The 12,590-nt window shown below is 53.1% G+C and overlaps 1 protein-coding gene across 2 annotated transcripts in view; it reads left to right on the top strand.

The window, feature by feature from the left end:
* The window catches only part of DRC3 (dynein regulatory complex subunit 3), a 31,162-nt gene extending 18,981 nt beyond the window's left edge, over window positions 1–12,181 (top strand). For both annotated transcript variants that reach the window (XM_032841334.1, XM_032841335.1), the window contains 5 exons: window positions 2,911–3,042; window positions 4,837–4,907; window positions 6,825–6,948; window positions 11,551–11,682; window positions 12,040–12,181. In XM_032841334.1, coding sequence (XP_032697225.1) covers window positions 2,911–3,042; window positions 4,837–4,907; window positions 6,825–6,948; window positions 11,551–11,682; window positions 12,040–12,153 — 573 coding nt within the window. In that variant the 3' untranslated portion in view covers window positions 12,154–12,181. The remainder of the gene's footprint in view (window positions 1–2,910; window positions 3,043–4,836; window positions 4,908–6,824; window positions 6,949–11,550; window positions 11,683–12,039) is intronic.
* Window positions 12,182–12,590: the final 409 nt, after the last annotated feature.

Below are 12,590 nucleotides of genomic sequence, written 5' to 3'. Positions count from 1 at the left end.
TGAACATCCTGCTGACATTCCAAACGGGAAGATTTCACAGAAAAATTGTGGTTGCCAGCTTCTCTGGAGACAGTTGTCAACAGGGCCTCAGTGGCGGCTGTCCCCTCTGGACAAGCCACATTTCCAGGCCCACCGGTCCCTGTCTGGCACATCCGCCCTGACATTTCTCTGGTCCCCGAAGCCACTGGATTTGGGAGGTCTGGACGCCAGCCAGCTGGCTCCTCCAGAAGCCCCAGGCCTGGGCTGCCCTCTCCTGTGGAAGACGACATGGGCCAGGCTACTTTTAGTGCTCCTGCTGCCGCCAAGCCTGACTCTCTGGTGTCCAGGGTGGAGGTCTTCCGAGCACGCCAGCTCCCCCTGCTTCTAAGGCACAGGTCCCTGCGGCCCCCATCATGGTGACACAGTCAAAGTCTGCCTGGGATGGGCAAACTACCTCAGCACTCCTTTCCTAGAGCCGAGAGCAGTGGTCTCATGCAGCCGGCACACCAGACTCTGCAGGGACGGGACAAGGGAAAGATGCCCCCTCCCGGCACTGGGATTTTCCCGAGCTCCCCAGGTGCCTCCAATGCTCAACCCAAGCTGAGCCCCCTCGCTAGCTTAGAAGCTCACGGGACTCCATGAGCCTGAGGCCCCGGCCTGGGAGTTTCCTCACAGGACCTCTCTGAGCTTGTCCTGTCCTCCCCTCATCCACCCCCCACGAGCCCAGGGCTCTCCCAGTGCCCAGTGGGGCACAGCTTGGGGTCAGCGGGTGGGTGGACAGAGTGCTCATGTGGCCCCTTCGCTGGTGACCCTCTGCTAGCCCCCATTTCCTTATTAGAGAAATAGGGGTACCTGCCTCCTGGAACTATGGTGGGGAGACCAGTGGGGAGAAAGCCAGGGCAGAACTGTGACCAGCACTCGGGCACTCCGGAGTCAGGACACGCAGGACATGCGCAGTAAGCACGGGCGCAGAATGACTGCGGTAGACCCGCGAGTACAGTCCGTCGGCCTCCAGTCCCTGTGTGCGCATGCGTGCGTGTGCACCCGCACACCGCGCAGGATGAAAGTGTAGCGTGCACTGTGTTTTGCACTTTATGCACTGTTCTGCCTCTTAGAGATCCTTCCAAAACTTGAGTTGCTTCCTTTTTTTTAATAGTTGTAAAATCTCTCATTGCATGGATGAGCCGTGATTTATTAAGCCAGCCCCTGTTGACGGACAGTTCATTTTTTTCCGATCTTTTCCCGCCAGTGTCGCAGTGGGTAAATTGGTGCAGGTTTCATCTGTAGGACGAGGTCCTGGAAGTAGAACTGTGCGTGGCTATCTCTGCTGGTTTTGGCTCAGGTGTGCTCCACGGAGGCTGTACCTGGCCTGCCTGCTCGTCAGACTGGTGTTCCTAGGCTTCTCGTCTTTGCCAGTCTGGCACACTTGGGGTGTGTTTTTTTCCCCTTAAGTGAGGGTAAACATTGCATGTTTCATAACCATTTATACTTTTTATTCTGTGAACTCTTTGTTCTTACAATATGCCCTAACTCATTTTTTCTATTTTGTTTTTGGTCTATATCTCCCCCTTTTTTTTTTTTAATTTAATCATTACTTTATAGGAGCTCTTTATGGACTGAGAAGATAGTCCTGGGTCAGTGCAATGACTTGCAAATATATTTCCCATTTCGTGGTTCATTTTGTCATTTTTCTGTCTGTGGTGCTTTTGCCATTCAGAATTTCCTTTTTTAAAAAAAATATTTTATTTCTTTATTTGACAGAGAGAGAGATCACAAGTAGGCACAGAGAGGGGCGGGGGAAGCAGGCTCTCCGCTGAGCAGAGAGCCCGATGCAGGGCTCCATCCCAGGACCCTGAGATCATGACCTGAGCCGAAGGCAGAGGTTTAACCCACTGTGGCACCCCTGCCATTCAGAATTTCTAAAATGTTCATGTAGTATAATTTATCAAGTTTGTTTTTCTGGTTATACTTAAAAGGGACTTCTCCACTCTGAAATTATTTATGAAAACCCACCCATGTTTCCTTCTAGTACTTTTATGGCTTTTCTTTGTACATTTAGATCTTCACTCTGAGGGCAATTTGTTTTCATGTAAGTTTCAAGGTAGGGATTGAATCTGATTTTTCTCCATACGGGGTAGCCATTATTATAAATATCATTCATCACATTGAATTGTGCCAAGTTCCTCTTTCTTCCTTTCCAACTAATACCATATAGCAACAGGAACAAGTTGACGATGTGTCTGGTGGCCAAGTCCCCAGGATGTTTGTTAGTGATTGGCTAGAATTCAGTGCCAGGCTTGAAACCCAGGGTGCTTTCCAGCCTGTGAGCATTCTCTCATTCCAAACAGTCCAGCTCTGGGGTGCTCTGTGGGCCCAACTGGTTTCCTAAGGACTGGACCTTTTTCCAGTGTGTCTCCCTATCTCTGCCTGCTGTGGACCTTTTATTGGAGACTCTGTTCACCAAGCCCCTGCTATGAGTCAAGAGCTCACATATACTACCTAATCCCCAGGACTTTGTGACACACACACTTCTCCCCCCCTTCACACGAGGAAACCAAAGCTTCGAGAATGAAGGGGGCACACTCGAGGTCACACTGCTAATAAGTGACCCAGACAGGACTCAAGTTCAGGTTCACTTGATTCTGAAGCCATTGCTCCTTCCACCCAGCCCAGCCATCTCTAGTGAAAACCAGAGCTAACGTGGATTGAGCCCTCACTAACCAGTGCTAGCATCTGCTCTAACTACCTCCAGGCATAGGGAGCATAAGTAGCTTCCACAAGCCCAAGAAGCTGACAAGTGACTCGCTGACACTTGAACTTGGGACAGTCCAACCCCAGAGTCCAAGTTCTTAGCCACAAAACCAACCGTTGCCTGTCATTAACTAATTACACTGGGTCGTGGATTCCTAAAGCACAGCCTTTTGTTTCCAGAGTCTAAATGCCATTCGAGAGGAGTCCAACCTGACAAATATCGAGGTGAGGATAGTGGAATACAGTGAGGACATCACAGAGCTGTTCAACGTGCTCATGACGCTGGAGATGCAGTTGGTAGAGCAGCTGGAGGTGAGGCCCGGCCCCGGGGGCACAGAACACAGTAATTCAGCTGCAAAATGGCACTCGAGCCAGAGCCTTCCTGGGGCCTTCCTCTGCTGGAAACGTCCCATGCGACTGAGCACGGCTGACTAAAGCCTTCTTCGCTCATCAGGCCTGTGTTTGTTTTAATATATTTCAGTCATTCAGAGCGTAAGTGATTCTTGTGCTGCATGAGAGGTTAGCTCATTCCTCAGGAATGTATCCCTATCCTGGAAGAACCCAGAGCCTCAGCGGGGAGAGGGTTTTTTTTTTATTAGACCCAAGCAGCTGTCTGGGTGCTTGAAAAACAAAGTGCCCCCCCCGCCCCTGCGCTAGGATGGAACAAAGGCTCCTCCGCATTGCGGCCTGTGTTTGCCGCATCTCAGGGTTGGGCGATGAGCCTGCAATTCAACACTAAGTTGGGGAAGCCCAGGGCGCCGCTCTCTAGAATTTCTTACAGCCCCAGTGACTCGTGTGTTCACAAGGCAGGCGAGGCCGGGAGTCTGAAGGGCTGTGATGAATCGAACCTCATTGGAGGCTGCCGTGGCTGGGCCAAGAGATAGCGCCTAATCAATCCCTCACATGTCAAGTGACAGCTCAGACATGGATAGATCTCCCCGTCACAGCACATGGCAGATGCTGGTTCCCCGCTGGCGAAGACTCGAGCACAGCAGAAGGCCACTCACGGAGAATCGGGGAGGCTCAGGCAGCGGCTCCCGACCTCTCACTGCGGGGACAGCCCCTTTCTGACACCCAGAAGTTCCCCAGAACCCGTGCGTGCATGCTAGGGCGTACTGGTATCACCAGTGGCCCAGAAGCTGTCAGGTGCACTCGTGCTTTTCAACGACTCGATGTTTATTCATTACGACCGTGTTTACACACGTTGCAAAAATGTGCAGCTCGGCCTGGAGACAGTCCTCAGACTCGGGTAGATTCCTGGTGCCCTCGGCACCCCCTGCAGCCCCCGGGGAGTCTGTAGTTGATCTGGGGCATGACCCATCCTGGGGGGTGGTCACAGGGGAGCAGGCCTTACCATCACATCTCCCATGGTTCTCTCACTCAAGTACCATTTAGGCCCTGGGTTTCCAGCTTAGTGCTGGGATGCAGCAATGAGGGGGTGCATCGGGGGGAGGTAGAAGCCAGACACGCAGCTGCATGCTTGTGGTGAGAGGTCAGGGGTCACGGCCAGCATTACTGAGGCACCTTGCAAGGCATTTCATGTGAGGTAACTCCTTTAAATTTCAACACAATTCCACAAGACAAGTATAACAAAGAAAACCCATTTCATAGATGAGGATGTTGGGGCCCAAGGAAGTTAGACACAGTGCTGGAGCTGGGATAGTGACCCAAGCAGTCTGGCTCTTAGCGACTTTCTCCCCTATTTCTCTGAAGGTGATGGACAGATGCCACTGAGAGGCCCAAAGGAAGGGGGTTAGCTCCGTGTGTGTATGTGAGGGTTGTGGGAGGGAAAGACTAGGACAAGCATTCCTGGCAGAGGGACCAGCACGTGCAAAGACCTGAAGGAAGCTTTGCATTAAACTTTCAGGGGATGGTGAGTAAGCTGAAGTGGCTGGAGAGGAACACAGCTGTAAGAAAGAGGTCAGGAGAGGGGCCCAGTTTGTAGACCTCTATCTGGGAAGGTCAAGGTAGTTGGTCTTTACCCTGAAGGTCTGGGATTGGAGGAGTCACCTGCTAAGTTTTACAGATCAGCCTTTTGCTCTGATGCCAGGCCAGTCGAGTTCATGTCTAAATATTCATGTTAACTGTGTTCTCTGTTATTTCCAGGAGATCATAAACATGTTTGAAAGGAACATCATGGACTTGGTGGCACTCTTTATTGAAAATGTCCAGAGCCTATATCCTTTCCTTGATGATCCTCCGTGGGGAGGTGCTCCTGCCCACATCAGTGGTCCTCTTACCTCCAGGGGAGCCAGGGGAGGGGCACTTGCATTTTTTTTTTTTTTAAGATTTCATTCATTTATTTCAGAGAGAGAGCCCGAGCAGGGTGGGGGAGGACCAGAGGGAGAAGGAGAAGCAGACTCCCCGCTGAGCAGGGAACCTGACATGGGGCTCTGTCCCAAACCTGGGATCATGACCTGAATCACCCAGGCACGCCAGCACTGGTATTTTTAACAAAAGGCAGAGAAGAGTACAGCTCTTTCATGAGCTAAGCAAGATGCAAGTAAGTGTAATCCCCTTCAAGGTGGCCACCTTTGGGTCACACCTACCGCCTCCCACTGCCACCAATGCCCTAAATAGGTTGGCAGAGATAGTGAAAAGTCAGCATTTTATAATCGTATTTCACTCTACCAGAAATACCCAAGCCCCAGTTTCATGTACAGAAAGATCTCTGCTTGCATCAGGGTGCCATCAAGCCCACTACAGGATAACATTTAGTGGGACTCTCCACCTTTGAGATTAGAGGAATGTAAAACCTCCTGTTTTACAACAAGGAAGAAGCTCGACTTCAAAAGATGGAGATTTTGGGCACCTGGGTGGCTCAGTGGGTTAAAGTCTGCTTTAGGCTCAGGTCATGATCCCAGGGTCCTGGGATTGAACCCCACTTTGGGCTCTCTGCTCAGCAGGGAGCCTGCTTCCTCTTCTCTCTCTCTGCCTGTGATCTCTGTCTGTCAAATAAATAAATAAAATCTTAACAACAACAACAACAACAAAGATGGAGGTCTGGCAACCACTTGGAATGTTAAAGAATGTTCTGCAGGGTCTGAGGGAGTTTCCCTGACCCTCAGAACAATGGTGCCTTGTTAGAGTAAAGGTTTGGATGCCTAGCCGGGTTGCTGCATGGGGCCTGGTTTGCAGTAGAAGCCCTGGCATATTTGTTCTCAAATGAGTGATGTTCACAGGGGGACCGCACCCCAGAATCCCTGCCTGCCTCCTGTGTTGCGAGTACACACGCCTTGGGAGTGGGGCCACACCCACGTTGCAGACACTGACAAATCCTTTATAATGAGATTGTCAGGTTAAATGTCAGGATTAGGAGCCAATGTTTGGGGCATGACCAACCCTTCTGCTACCTGAATTCAGGGCACTGCCATGGGGAATGATGGGCGGCACAAACTGCTGTGCTCTACCCCAGAAGTAACCTCCTGGTTCTGCCTTCCTGGGCTTACAGTCCTGCAAGGAGACAGAAGTTAGGGATGCAGGAAGTAAGCAGAGGCTGGGGGCCCGGAAGCCTCCCTGAGGGAGGGTTCTCTGAGAACCTGAGTGTGGGCCAGAAGTACAAGGCAGAGAAGTGGGGAGGACATTCCAGGCAGAAGAGGCAGCCTGTGCAAAGGCCCTGAGGCTCTGAGAGAGATTCAGTTCCAAGAGAGGAGGCAATAGAGAGTGGGAAGCTCCTGGAGAGCCATGAGCATGGGAAGGATGAGGTCGTCTACTACATGGTTAAGAGCTCACTGGCTGCTGTGGGGGAAAAGGGCTAGAATGGGGAGACCAGGGCTTGGCTTGCCCCGTCCAGTCCAGAGGCGGTGGGAGGGAGAGATGGGGAAGATAGAGGAGTTCTGAGGGGACCCAGCACCAAGAGGCAGTAATGATGACTGTGTGTGTGTGTTGTATGTGTGTGGTGTGTTTGTTTTGGCACGGGGGTTTCATGCATGTGTAGGACCGGCTGTGAAGGTGGTGAGGAATCGGCCCCTCCAGGGGTGCCCTTCTGCCTGGCAAAGTCTGTTCTTGTCTGGAGGAAATGGCCCGGCCCTCTGGGGGGTCTGCAGAGGTGCCTGGCCAGCTCCGCCCCCGGCCTTTGCTTAACTTAACTGCACGATGGCCCAGTGCCGGGACTTGGAGAACCACCACCACGAGAAGCTCCTGGAGATCTCCATCAATACTCTGGAGAAGATCCTCAAGGGCGAGCTGGACGAAGACCTGCCAGAGGACGTGCGCGCAGTGAGCACTGTGGGCGGGGACGTGGGCGCGGTGGGCGGGGCTCAGGCCTGGTGGGCGGAGCCGAGGGCAGTGGGTGGGGTTGGGCGCGAGGCGGGCCCACTCGGGAGCCAGACCTGCAGCCGCAGTGCTGGGCCCTTGCCGTCTGTGGCTCCCTAAGCCTTCAATACTCCTAGAGCTTGTTTCCTCAGCTGCAAAAGGGACCTTAACGATAACTTTGCAGGGTGGTTGGCCGATGAAGTAGGCCAGCAAATAGAACACCTGGTGGGCACTCAGTGCAGAGCAGCTAAAGAGGAGCTCATGATAATTAAATGCTTTCAACTTGCCAACAAGTTGGTTTCCAGAAGGGCATTTCTGGGGGGCTTCTGGAAGTTTCTGAGAGAGGCAGCTGCAGCTAGAGGTAAAGTTCTGAGATTTCACAGGCAGGTCTTCCTCACCCTCACGTCTGTGGTGGGCCACACTACTAGGTGTTGGAAGGCCCAGGCACCATCTCTGAGCCGCCTTCTGCCGCCCGTCCAGTGATGGGCAGTCCCGCATCAGCCATTAGCCCGAGCTCCTGAGCTCACCCAGGGGGTGAGCTTTGTTTGGGTCCAGTGGCTGCTCTGTGTTACGTCTCTGGGGAGGGACGCAGGCGAGATCCTTGTCGGGAGCCTGCTTGCTTTCCTTCATCATTCATCTCACTCCCCGTTTCTCAGCTTCTCTCACCTCCATGTTAGTCTCCTACAGGTGTTCTCCACACAGCAGCCGGAGATCCTTAGAAAACCCAAACCTCACCATTCTGTGCTTGTGCCCAGCACACGGTAGTGGCCTCCCATGAGCCTTGGAACAAGCACTTCACTTTACCGGAGTCCACCAGACCCTCGTGCCTGGCCTGCCTGCCTCAGCCACCGCGCCCCTCGCCCCTCACCCAGCCTCGGAGCCATTCTGCAAGCTCCCACGCTTGCTCCCTTCATTCGCTAGTCCACCCAGCAGACATGCCCTTCCCTCAGGCCTGCGGTGTCTGGCTTGTCCTTGTTCAGGCTCTCTGCTCCAACGGCAGCTCCTTGGAGAGGCCTTCCCGCATCGCTTTCCTGGGAAGCCACTCACTGTCTCTCTATCACACACTCCGTTTATTGCTGTCACAGCCCTTATCACGGGTTCAGGCTATAATGTGTGTGTGTGGATTTGCTTATGTGACTATTCACTGCCAATCCAGACTCACGGGGAAGGCAGGGATGGCCTCTTCACTGCCATGTCCCTTGCGCTACACAGCCACAGCCCAGTAGAAGTGCCCTGAGTTCTTGAAGCTGTGCTTTGTCAGATGCTGGCTAAGTTCTGGGGACCAGCAGTCTGACTCCCACAGCTTCGGGGGTGGGGAAGGCTGAAACAGACGCCTGGGGCAGCAGCGTGTAGGCAGGCCTGCCATGTTACTGGCCCTCCCTCCCTAAACCCCTGCCATATGCTGCTGCTGACCTGACCCAAGGAGATGTCACTTCCCCTGAGCCCTGAAATAAGGCCGCCCGCAAGAGCCCACTCCGTTATCCCCTAGGGGTACCACTGAGGGGTCACGGAGCTCCCTCACCGCACGCCTCCCAGGTGCGTGACACTTAGAGGGCACAGGACTGAAACATCCCTTCCTAATAATAACTGGGACACAGAAAAATACGGGCCCCGAAACTCAGCGGCAGACAAGCGGGCTGGACTGGTCCTGCCAGTGGCCAGCCCTCTCTTCTGCCAGGATGACTTTGCCTGGTGCCATGTGACACCTGTTCCCGTGGTTCCAGGAATGCTCAGTACCTGCTGACTAAGTGGGGGCCGGCCACGGTGGCCGGTGACACAGAGCTCCGCTCATTGTCAGGGCACGGAAGCCTGAGCCTCACCTAGCATCTTTTTTATGTCCCCAAAGAACCCTACAAAAGTGGCATTGTTATCATTCACAGTTTATGGATGGGAAAATTGGGTAAGACTGCGACTCAGCTCAGTTTGGTAAGCCGCAAAAAGTGACGGCGCTTGGGAGGACCAGAGTCTGGAATCAACTCCACCCTGAGACGGTAGACACTCCCTGTGGATTACGTACAGGCTGGCTTTCTGGGTTTGCCGGTAGCCCCAGGCACTAGGGTAAATGGGGCTCTGCCTTGGGCTTGCCAGCAGGATGGGTGTCGAGTGCCATCGTTGAGGCCTCATGGGGCGGCCTGTAGAGCCTCCTGGACACCTGCCCTCTGTGGCCAGGGTGAGCTCTGTCCTTTGGGGAATGCCTGCAGTCGCATCGAGAGACAGCCCCAGGACCTTGATACTGTGGCTTAGGTCTCCTTAGCTAGTTGTTGTTTTTTTTTTTTTTTTGAGTAGGCTCCATGCCCAGCGTGGAGCCCAACACAGGGCTTGAACTCGAGACCCGAGCTGAGCTCAAGAGTCAGACGCTTAACCAGCAGAGCCACCCAGATGCCCTGAGTTCTCCTTATATTTAAGCAACAAAATGGTGCATGTTGCTCTCAGTGGGGGAAAGGATGCCCTGACTGTAAGAAGTAATTTTAACAACAAAGAGCTGGCATTTCCTGAGGGCCTCCAGAGGGCCAGCCGTCTGAGAAACACCAGACACGTATTTGTTCTTTTAATTTTCACATCCACGCAGTAAAATCCTACCATCATGGTCCCCTTTTACAGATGAGAAACCTGAGGCACAGAGACGAGGGTAACCCGCACAAAGACACACAGCGTGTAAGTGGCAGAGCTGTGATTGAACATAGGAAGTTTGACTCAGAGCCTGTGGCAAGACAGGGATGTCCGGATGCGTGAATAGGGCCCCCAGTGAAGGAAAAAACCGGGTTTCTCTTATCTAATCATCAAGGAGCAGATCGTGATAAAAACGTCTCAAAGAGGAGACTGTTTATCTCTTTAAAACTCCTCTCATTCAGTCGAGTGATTGTGATCTGCTCTCGTCACTGTTCCGGCCAAAGCGGTCTTTTGAAGTCCTTGGGTGCTTTGGAAGGAAAAGCAGAAGGCAGGTGCTCAAGGAGGAAGCCGGGAGCTGCCAGGGAGGGAGGGGACGGGAGCAGCGCTGGCAGCCACAGCCACCGCTGGCAAGGTCAGTGTGCCGGCCAGCATGCCACCAGTCCCCTCTACTGTGTCCAAGGGCAGTGAGCCTGGTGCTGCGACGAGCCGCTGCCACATGCAGAGGGCCGAGGAGGTCAGACTTGCTCCCGGGATGCTCTGAACATCCACATGAGCGTCCAGCAGCAGTAGCAAGGCCCCCACGCAGCCCCAGGCCACAGAGAGAACCTGTGATTCCCCAAACACTGTGCTCAAGTGACAAAAGCCGTGTCTCCCCCCTCCACCTGCAAGAAGTTGCTTTGAAACAAATGTGTCTTGAGGGGTGTGTCTTCACCTCCAAGCCTGAAGCTTGGAGGCAGGCAGGTTGTACACACCTTTGAGCCCTTCCCAGAGTCTGGCCTGGCCCCTCTCGCACAGAGGAAGATCTCCATGACTTCTCGCCATTTCTCCCACACTGTGCTACCATCAGCTGCGTCAGCCAGCCTGCCTTCCCAGCAAGGGGTTCTGTGGAAACCCATCACCCCACGTGGTATTCACAGCCATTTCTCTGAAAAGGCGGCTGTGGCCACAGAAACCATCAAATCAAGAGAGAGAAAGTTAAAAACGAATTTCTACTCTCCAGAGCCTTCTCTGTTTTGTGGCCTGTAAAATTCAGGAGGGCCCTAGGCTTTCCCAAATGTATTTGACCCAAAGAAAACATTTTTGGGTTTTTTTTTGCAGAGATACTAGTATCTCAAGATCGCAAAGAATATTTTGGAAACTATTAAATGAACCACTACTATATTAAAGGAAAAAACCAACTATTTATCTACAGTTCTCTCAACGACAGAGAACAGTCACGTCCTTTGCCTTTCCTTGAAAGCATAAGCACACTTGCTAAGTGCTCCCGCAGCCTTGCCCTGCTCTGGGAAATGATTCCTCTTGATTTCCAACTGTCCCAGCTACCCGACAGCCATAGTATGGACAACTAGAACCAGCCCTCCAGGCCTGGTAGAGGGTGGGCATTCTCGGCAACTTTTTACAAGGCAGAAAACAAGGTCAGGAACAGGAAGGCAGGAGACCCCAAGTATAATCCGAGTGCAAGTGGGTTAACGTGAGGGGCGATGGAGAGACAAGGTGGGGCGAGCAGCCACAGATTCACAGGGCCTTCTGTCCTCAGAGGAGCCCCGAGACCCTCAGCCAGCCTCACGCTTCCCACCTGGCCGGCAGGTGTCCGGCAAATCAGACTTGAGGGCCAGCAAGAGAGAACCACTGTGGGAGCAGACAGAGCTCACCTCTGAACAGCCCCCCGCCTCCTCCCTGAAGGAAACACATTCCCAACTAGTCTAGTACTCAGTCAAAGTCAGTGCCTTGGTGGGCCCCCTCCCACATCGCTTGTCGCGGCTGGGGTCTGGGAGGAGGTGTCCTTGGAAGATGAGCTGTAACGAGGACACAAAGGTGGCGCTGCACTGGGCGCCGGGCAGCTGCCTCCACCAGCCAGGGGACACTTGGCTGGTTCCATTTCTCCTCAGCTCTGACCGCGTACCCGGGGGCAGGGAACGTGACATGAACGCTCATTTGATCTTTCTTCCTCACCAGCTTTTTGTCGACAAAGACACCATTGTTAACGCTGTTGGGGCGTCACATGACATCCACCTCCTGAAGATCGACAATCGAGAAGACGAGCTGGTGACCAGGACCAACTCTTGGTGTACACACTTAGTGGACACGGTGAGTGGGCGGTACCCTGGTCTAGAAGGGTCTAGGAGGCTGCATCCGTTTTTCCAGCTATAAGCCAGAGAGAAAGTAGCCATCTTCCCCTGGGAGCATATACTCTGGGCAACACAAAAAACAGTCAAATTAAGGATGGTAGAATTCCGTACTGAAGACAGACTCTAGAACCCACACGCCAACCCACCCTAACTCCTGCCTCAAAGCAGAGAAGAGCAGAATGCGGAGACTTTAAAGTAAACGAGGTATGCAGCTGTGCAAATTTCAAAGAATACTTCCTTTTCCCCAGACTGTACTTGGGGAAAGAGTATCAGCAAATTCTATGACTTAAGGACCTGGGCTTGGCTTCCCCCCCAGATCCACAAGGATGAGGTCATGAGGAACCGCAGGCGAGTGAAGGAGATCAATCAGTACATCGACCACATACAGAACGAGCTGGACACCCTGGAATGCGGTGATGTCATAGATTAGGCCACGCCCACACCATCCCTTGGAACCCAGCCGTGGGTCCTCGCCCGCGCACGCCAGGCACATCCCTGACCGTCTTGCAGGCGTTAACCGGGAGTCTCTCGACCCACAGCCCCTCCCCCAGCACTATTTTTCCCCGCCCCCTGGGAAAACTTGCAAATGTAGAGAAAAATAAAGGACCACGTCATCTTTATTCTTTTTTTTTTTTTTTTTTAAGATTTACGTAGTGATTTCAGAGAGAGCATAAGCTGGGGGGAAGAGCGTAGGGAGAGGCAGAGAAACAGAAACCCCACCCCACCCACTGAGCACAGAGCCCAATGCGGGCTTCGAACTCACGACTCCAAGACATGACCTGAGCTACAACCAAGAGTTGGTTGCTTAACCGAGTGAGCCACCCAGGCGCTCCCATCTTTTCGGAATTCTTTTAAAAAACAACAACA

Source organism: Lontra canadensis, unplaced genomic scaffold (genome assembly GCF_010015895.1).
Source record: "Lontra canadensis isolate GAN:19392208 unplaced genomic scaffold, GSC_riverotter_1.0 scaffold122, whole genome shotgun sequence".
Taxonomy (NCBI): domain Eukaryota; kingdom Metazoa; phylum Chordata; class Mammalia; order Carnivora; family Mustelidae; genus Lontra; species Lontra canadensis.
Note: the sequence above shows the minus strand (reverse complement) of the source record. Positions and strands in the feature narration are given on the sequence as shown.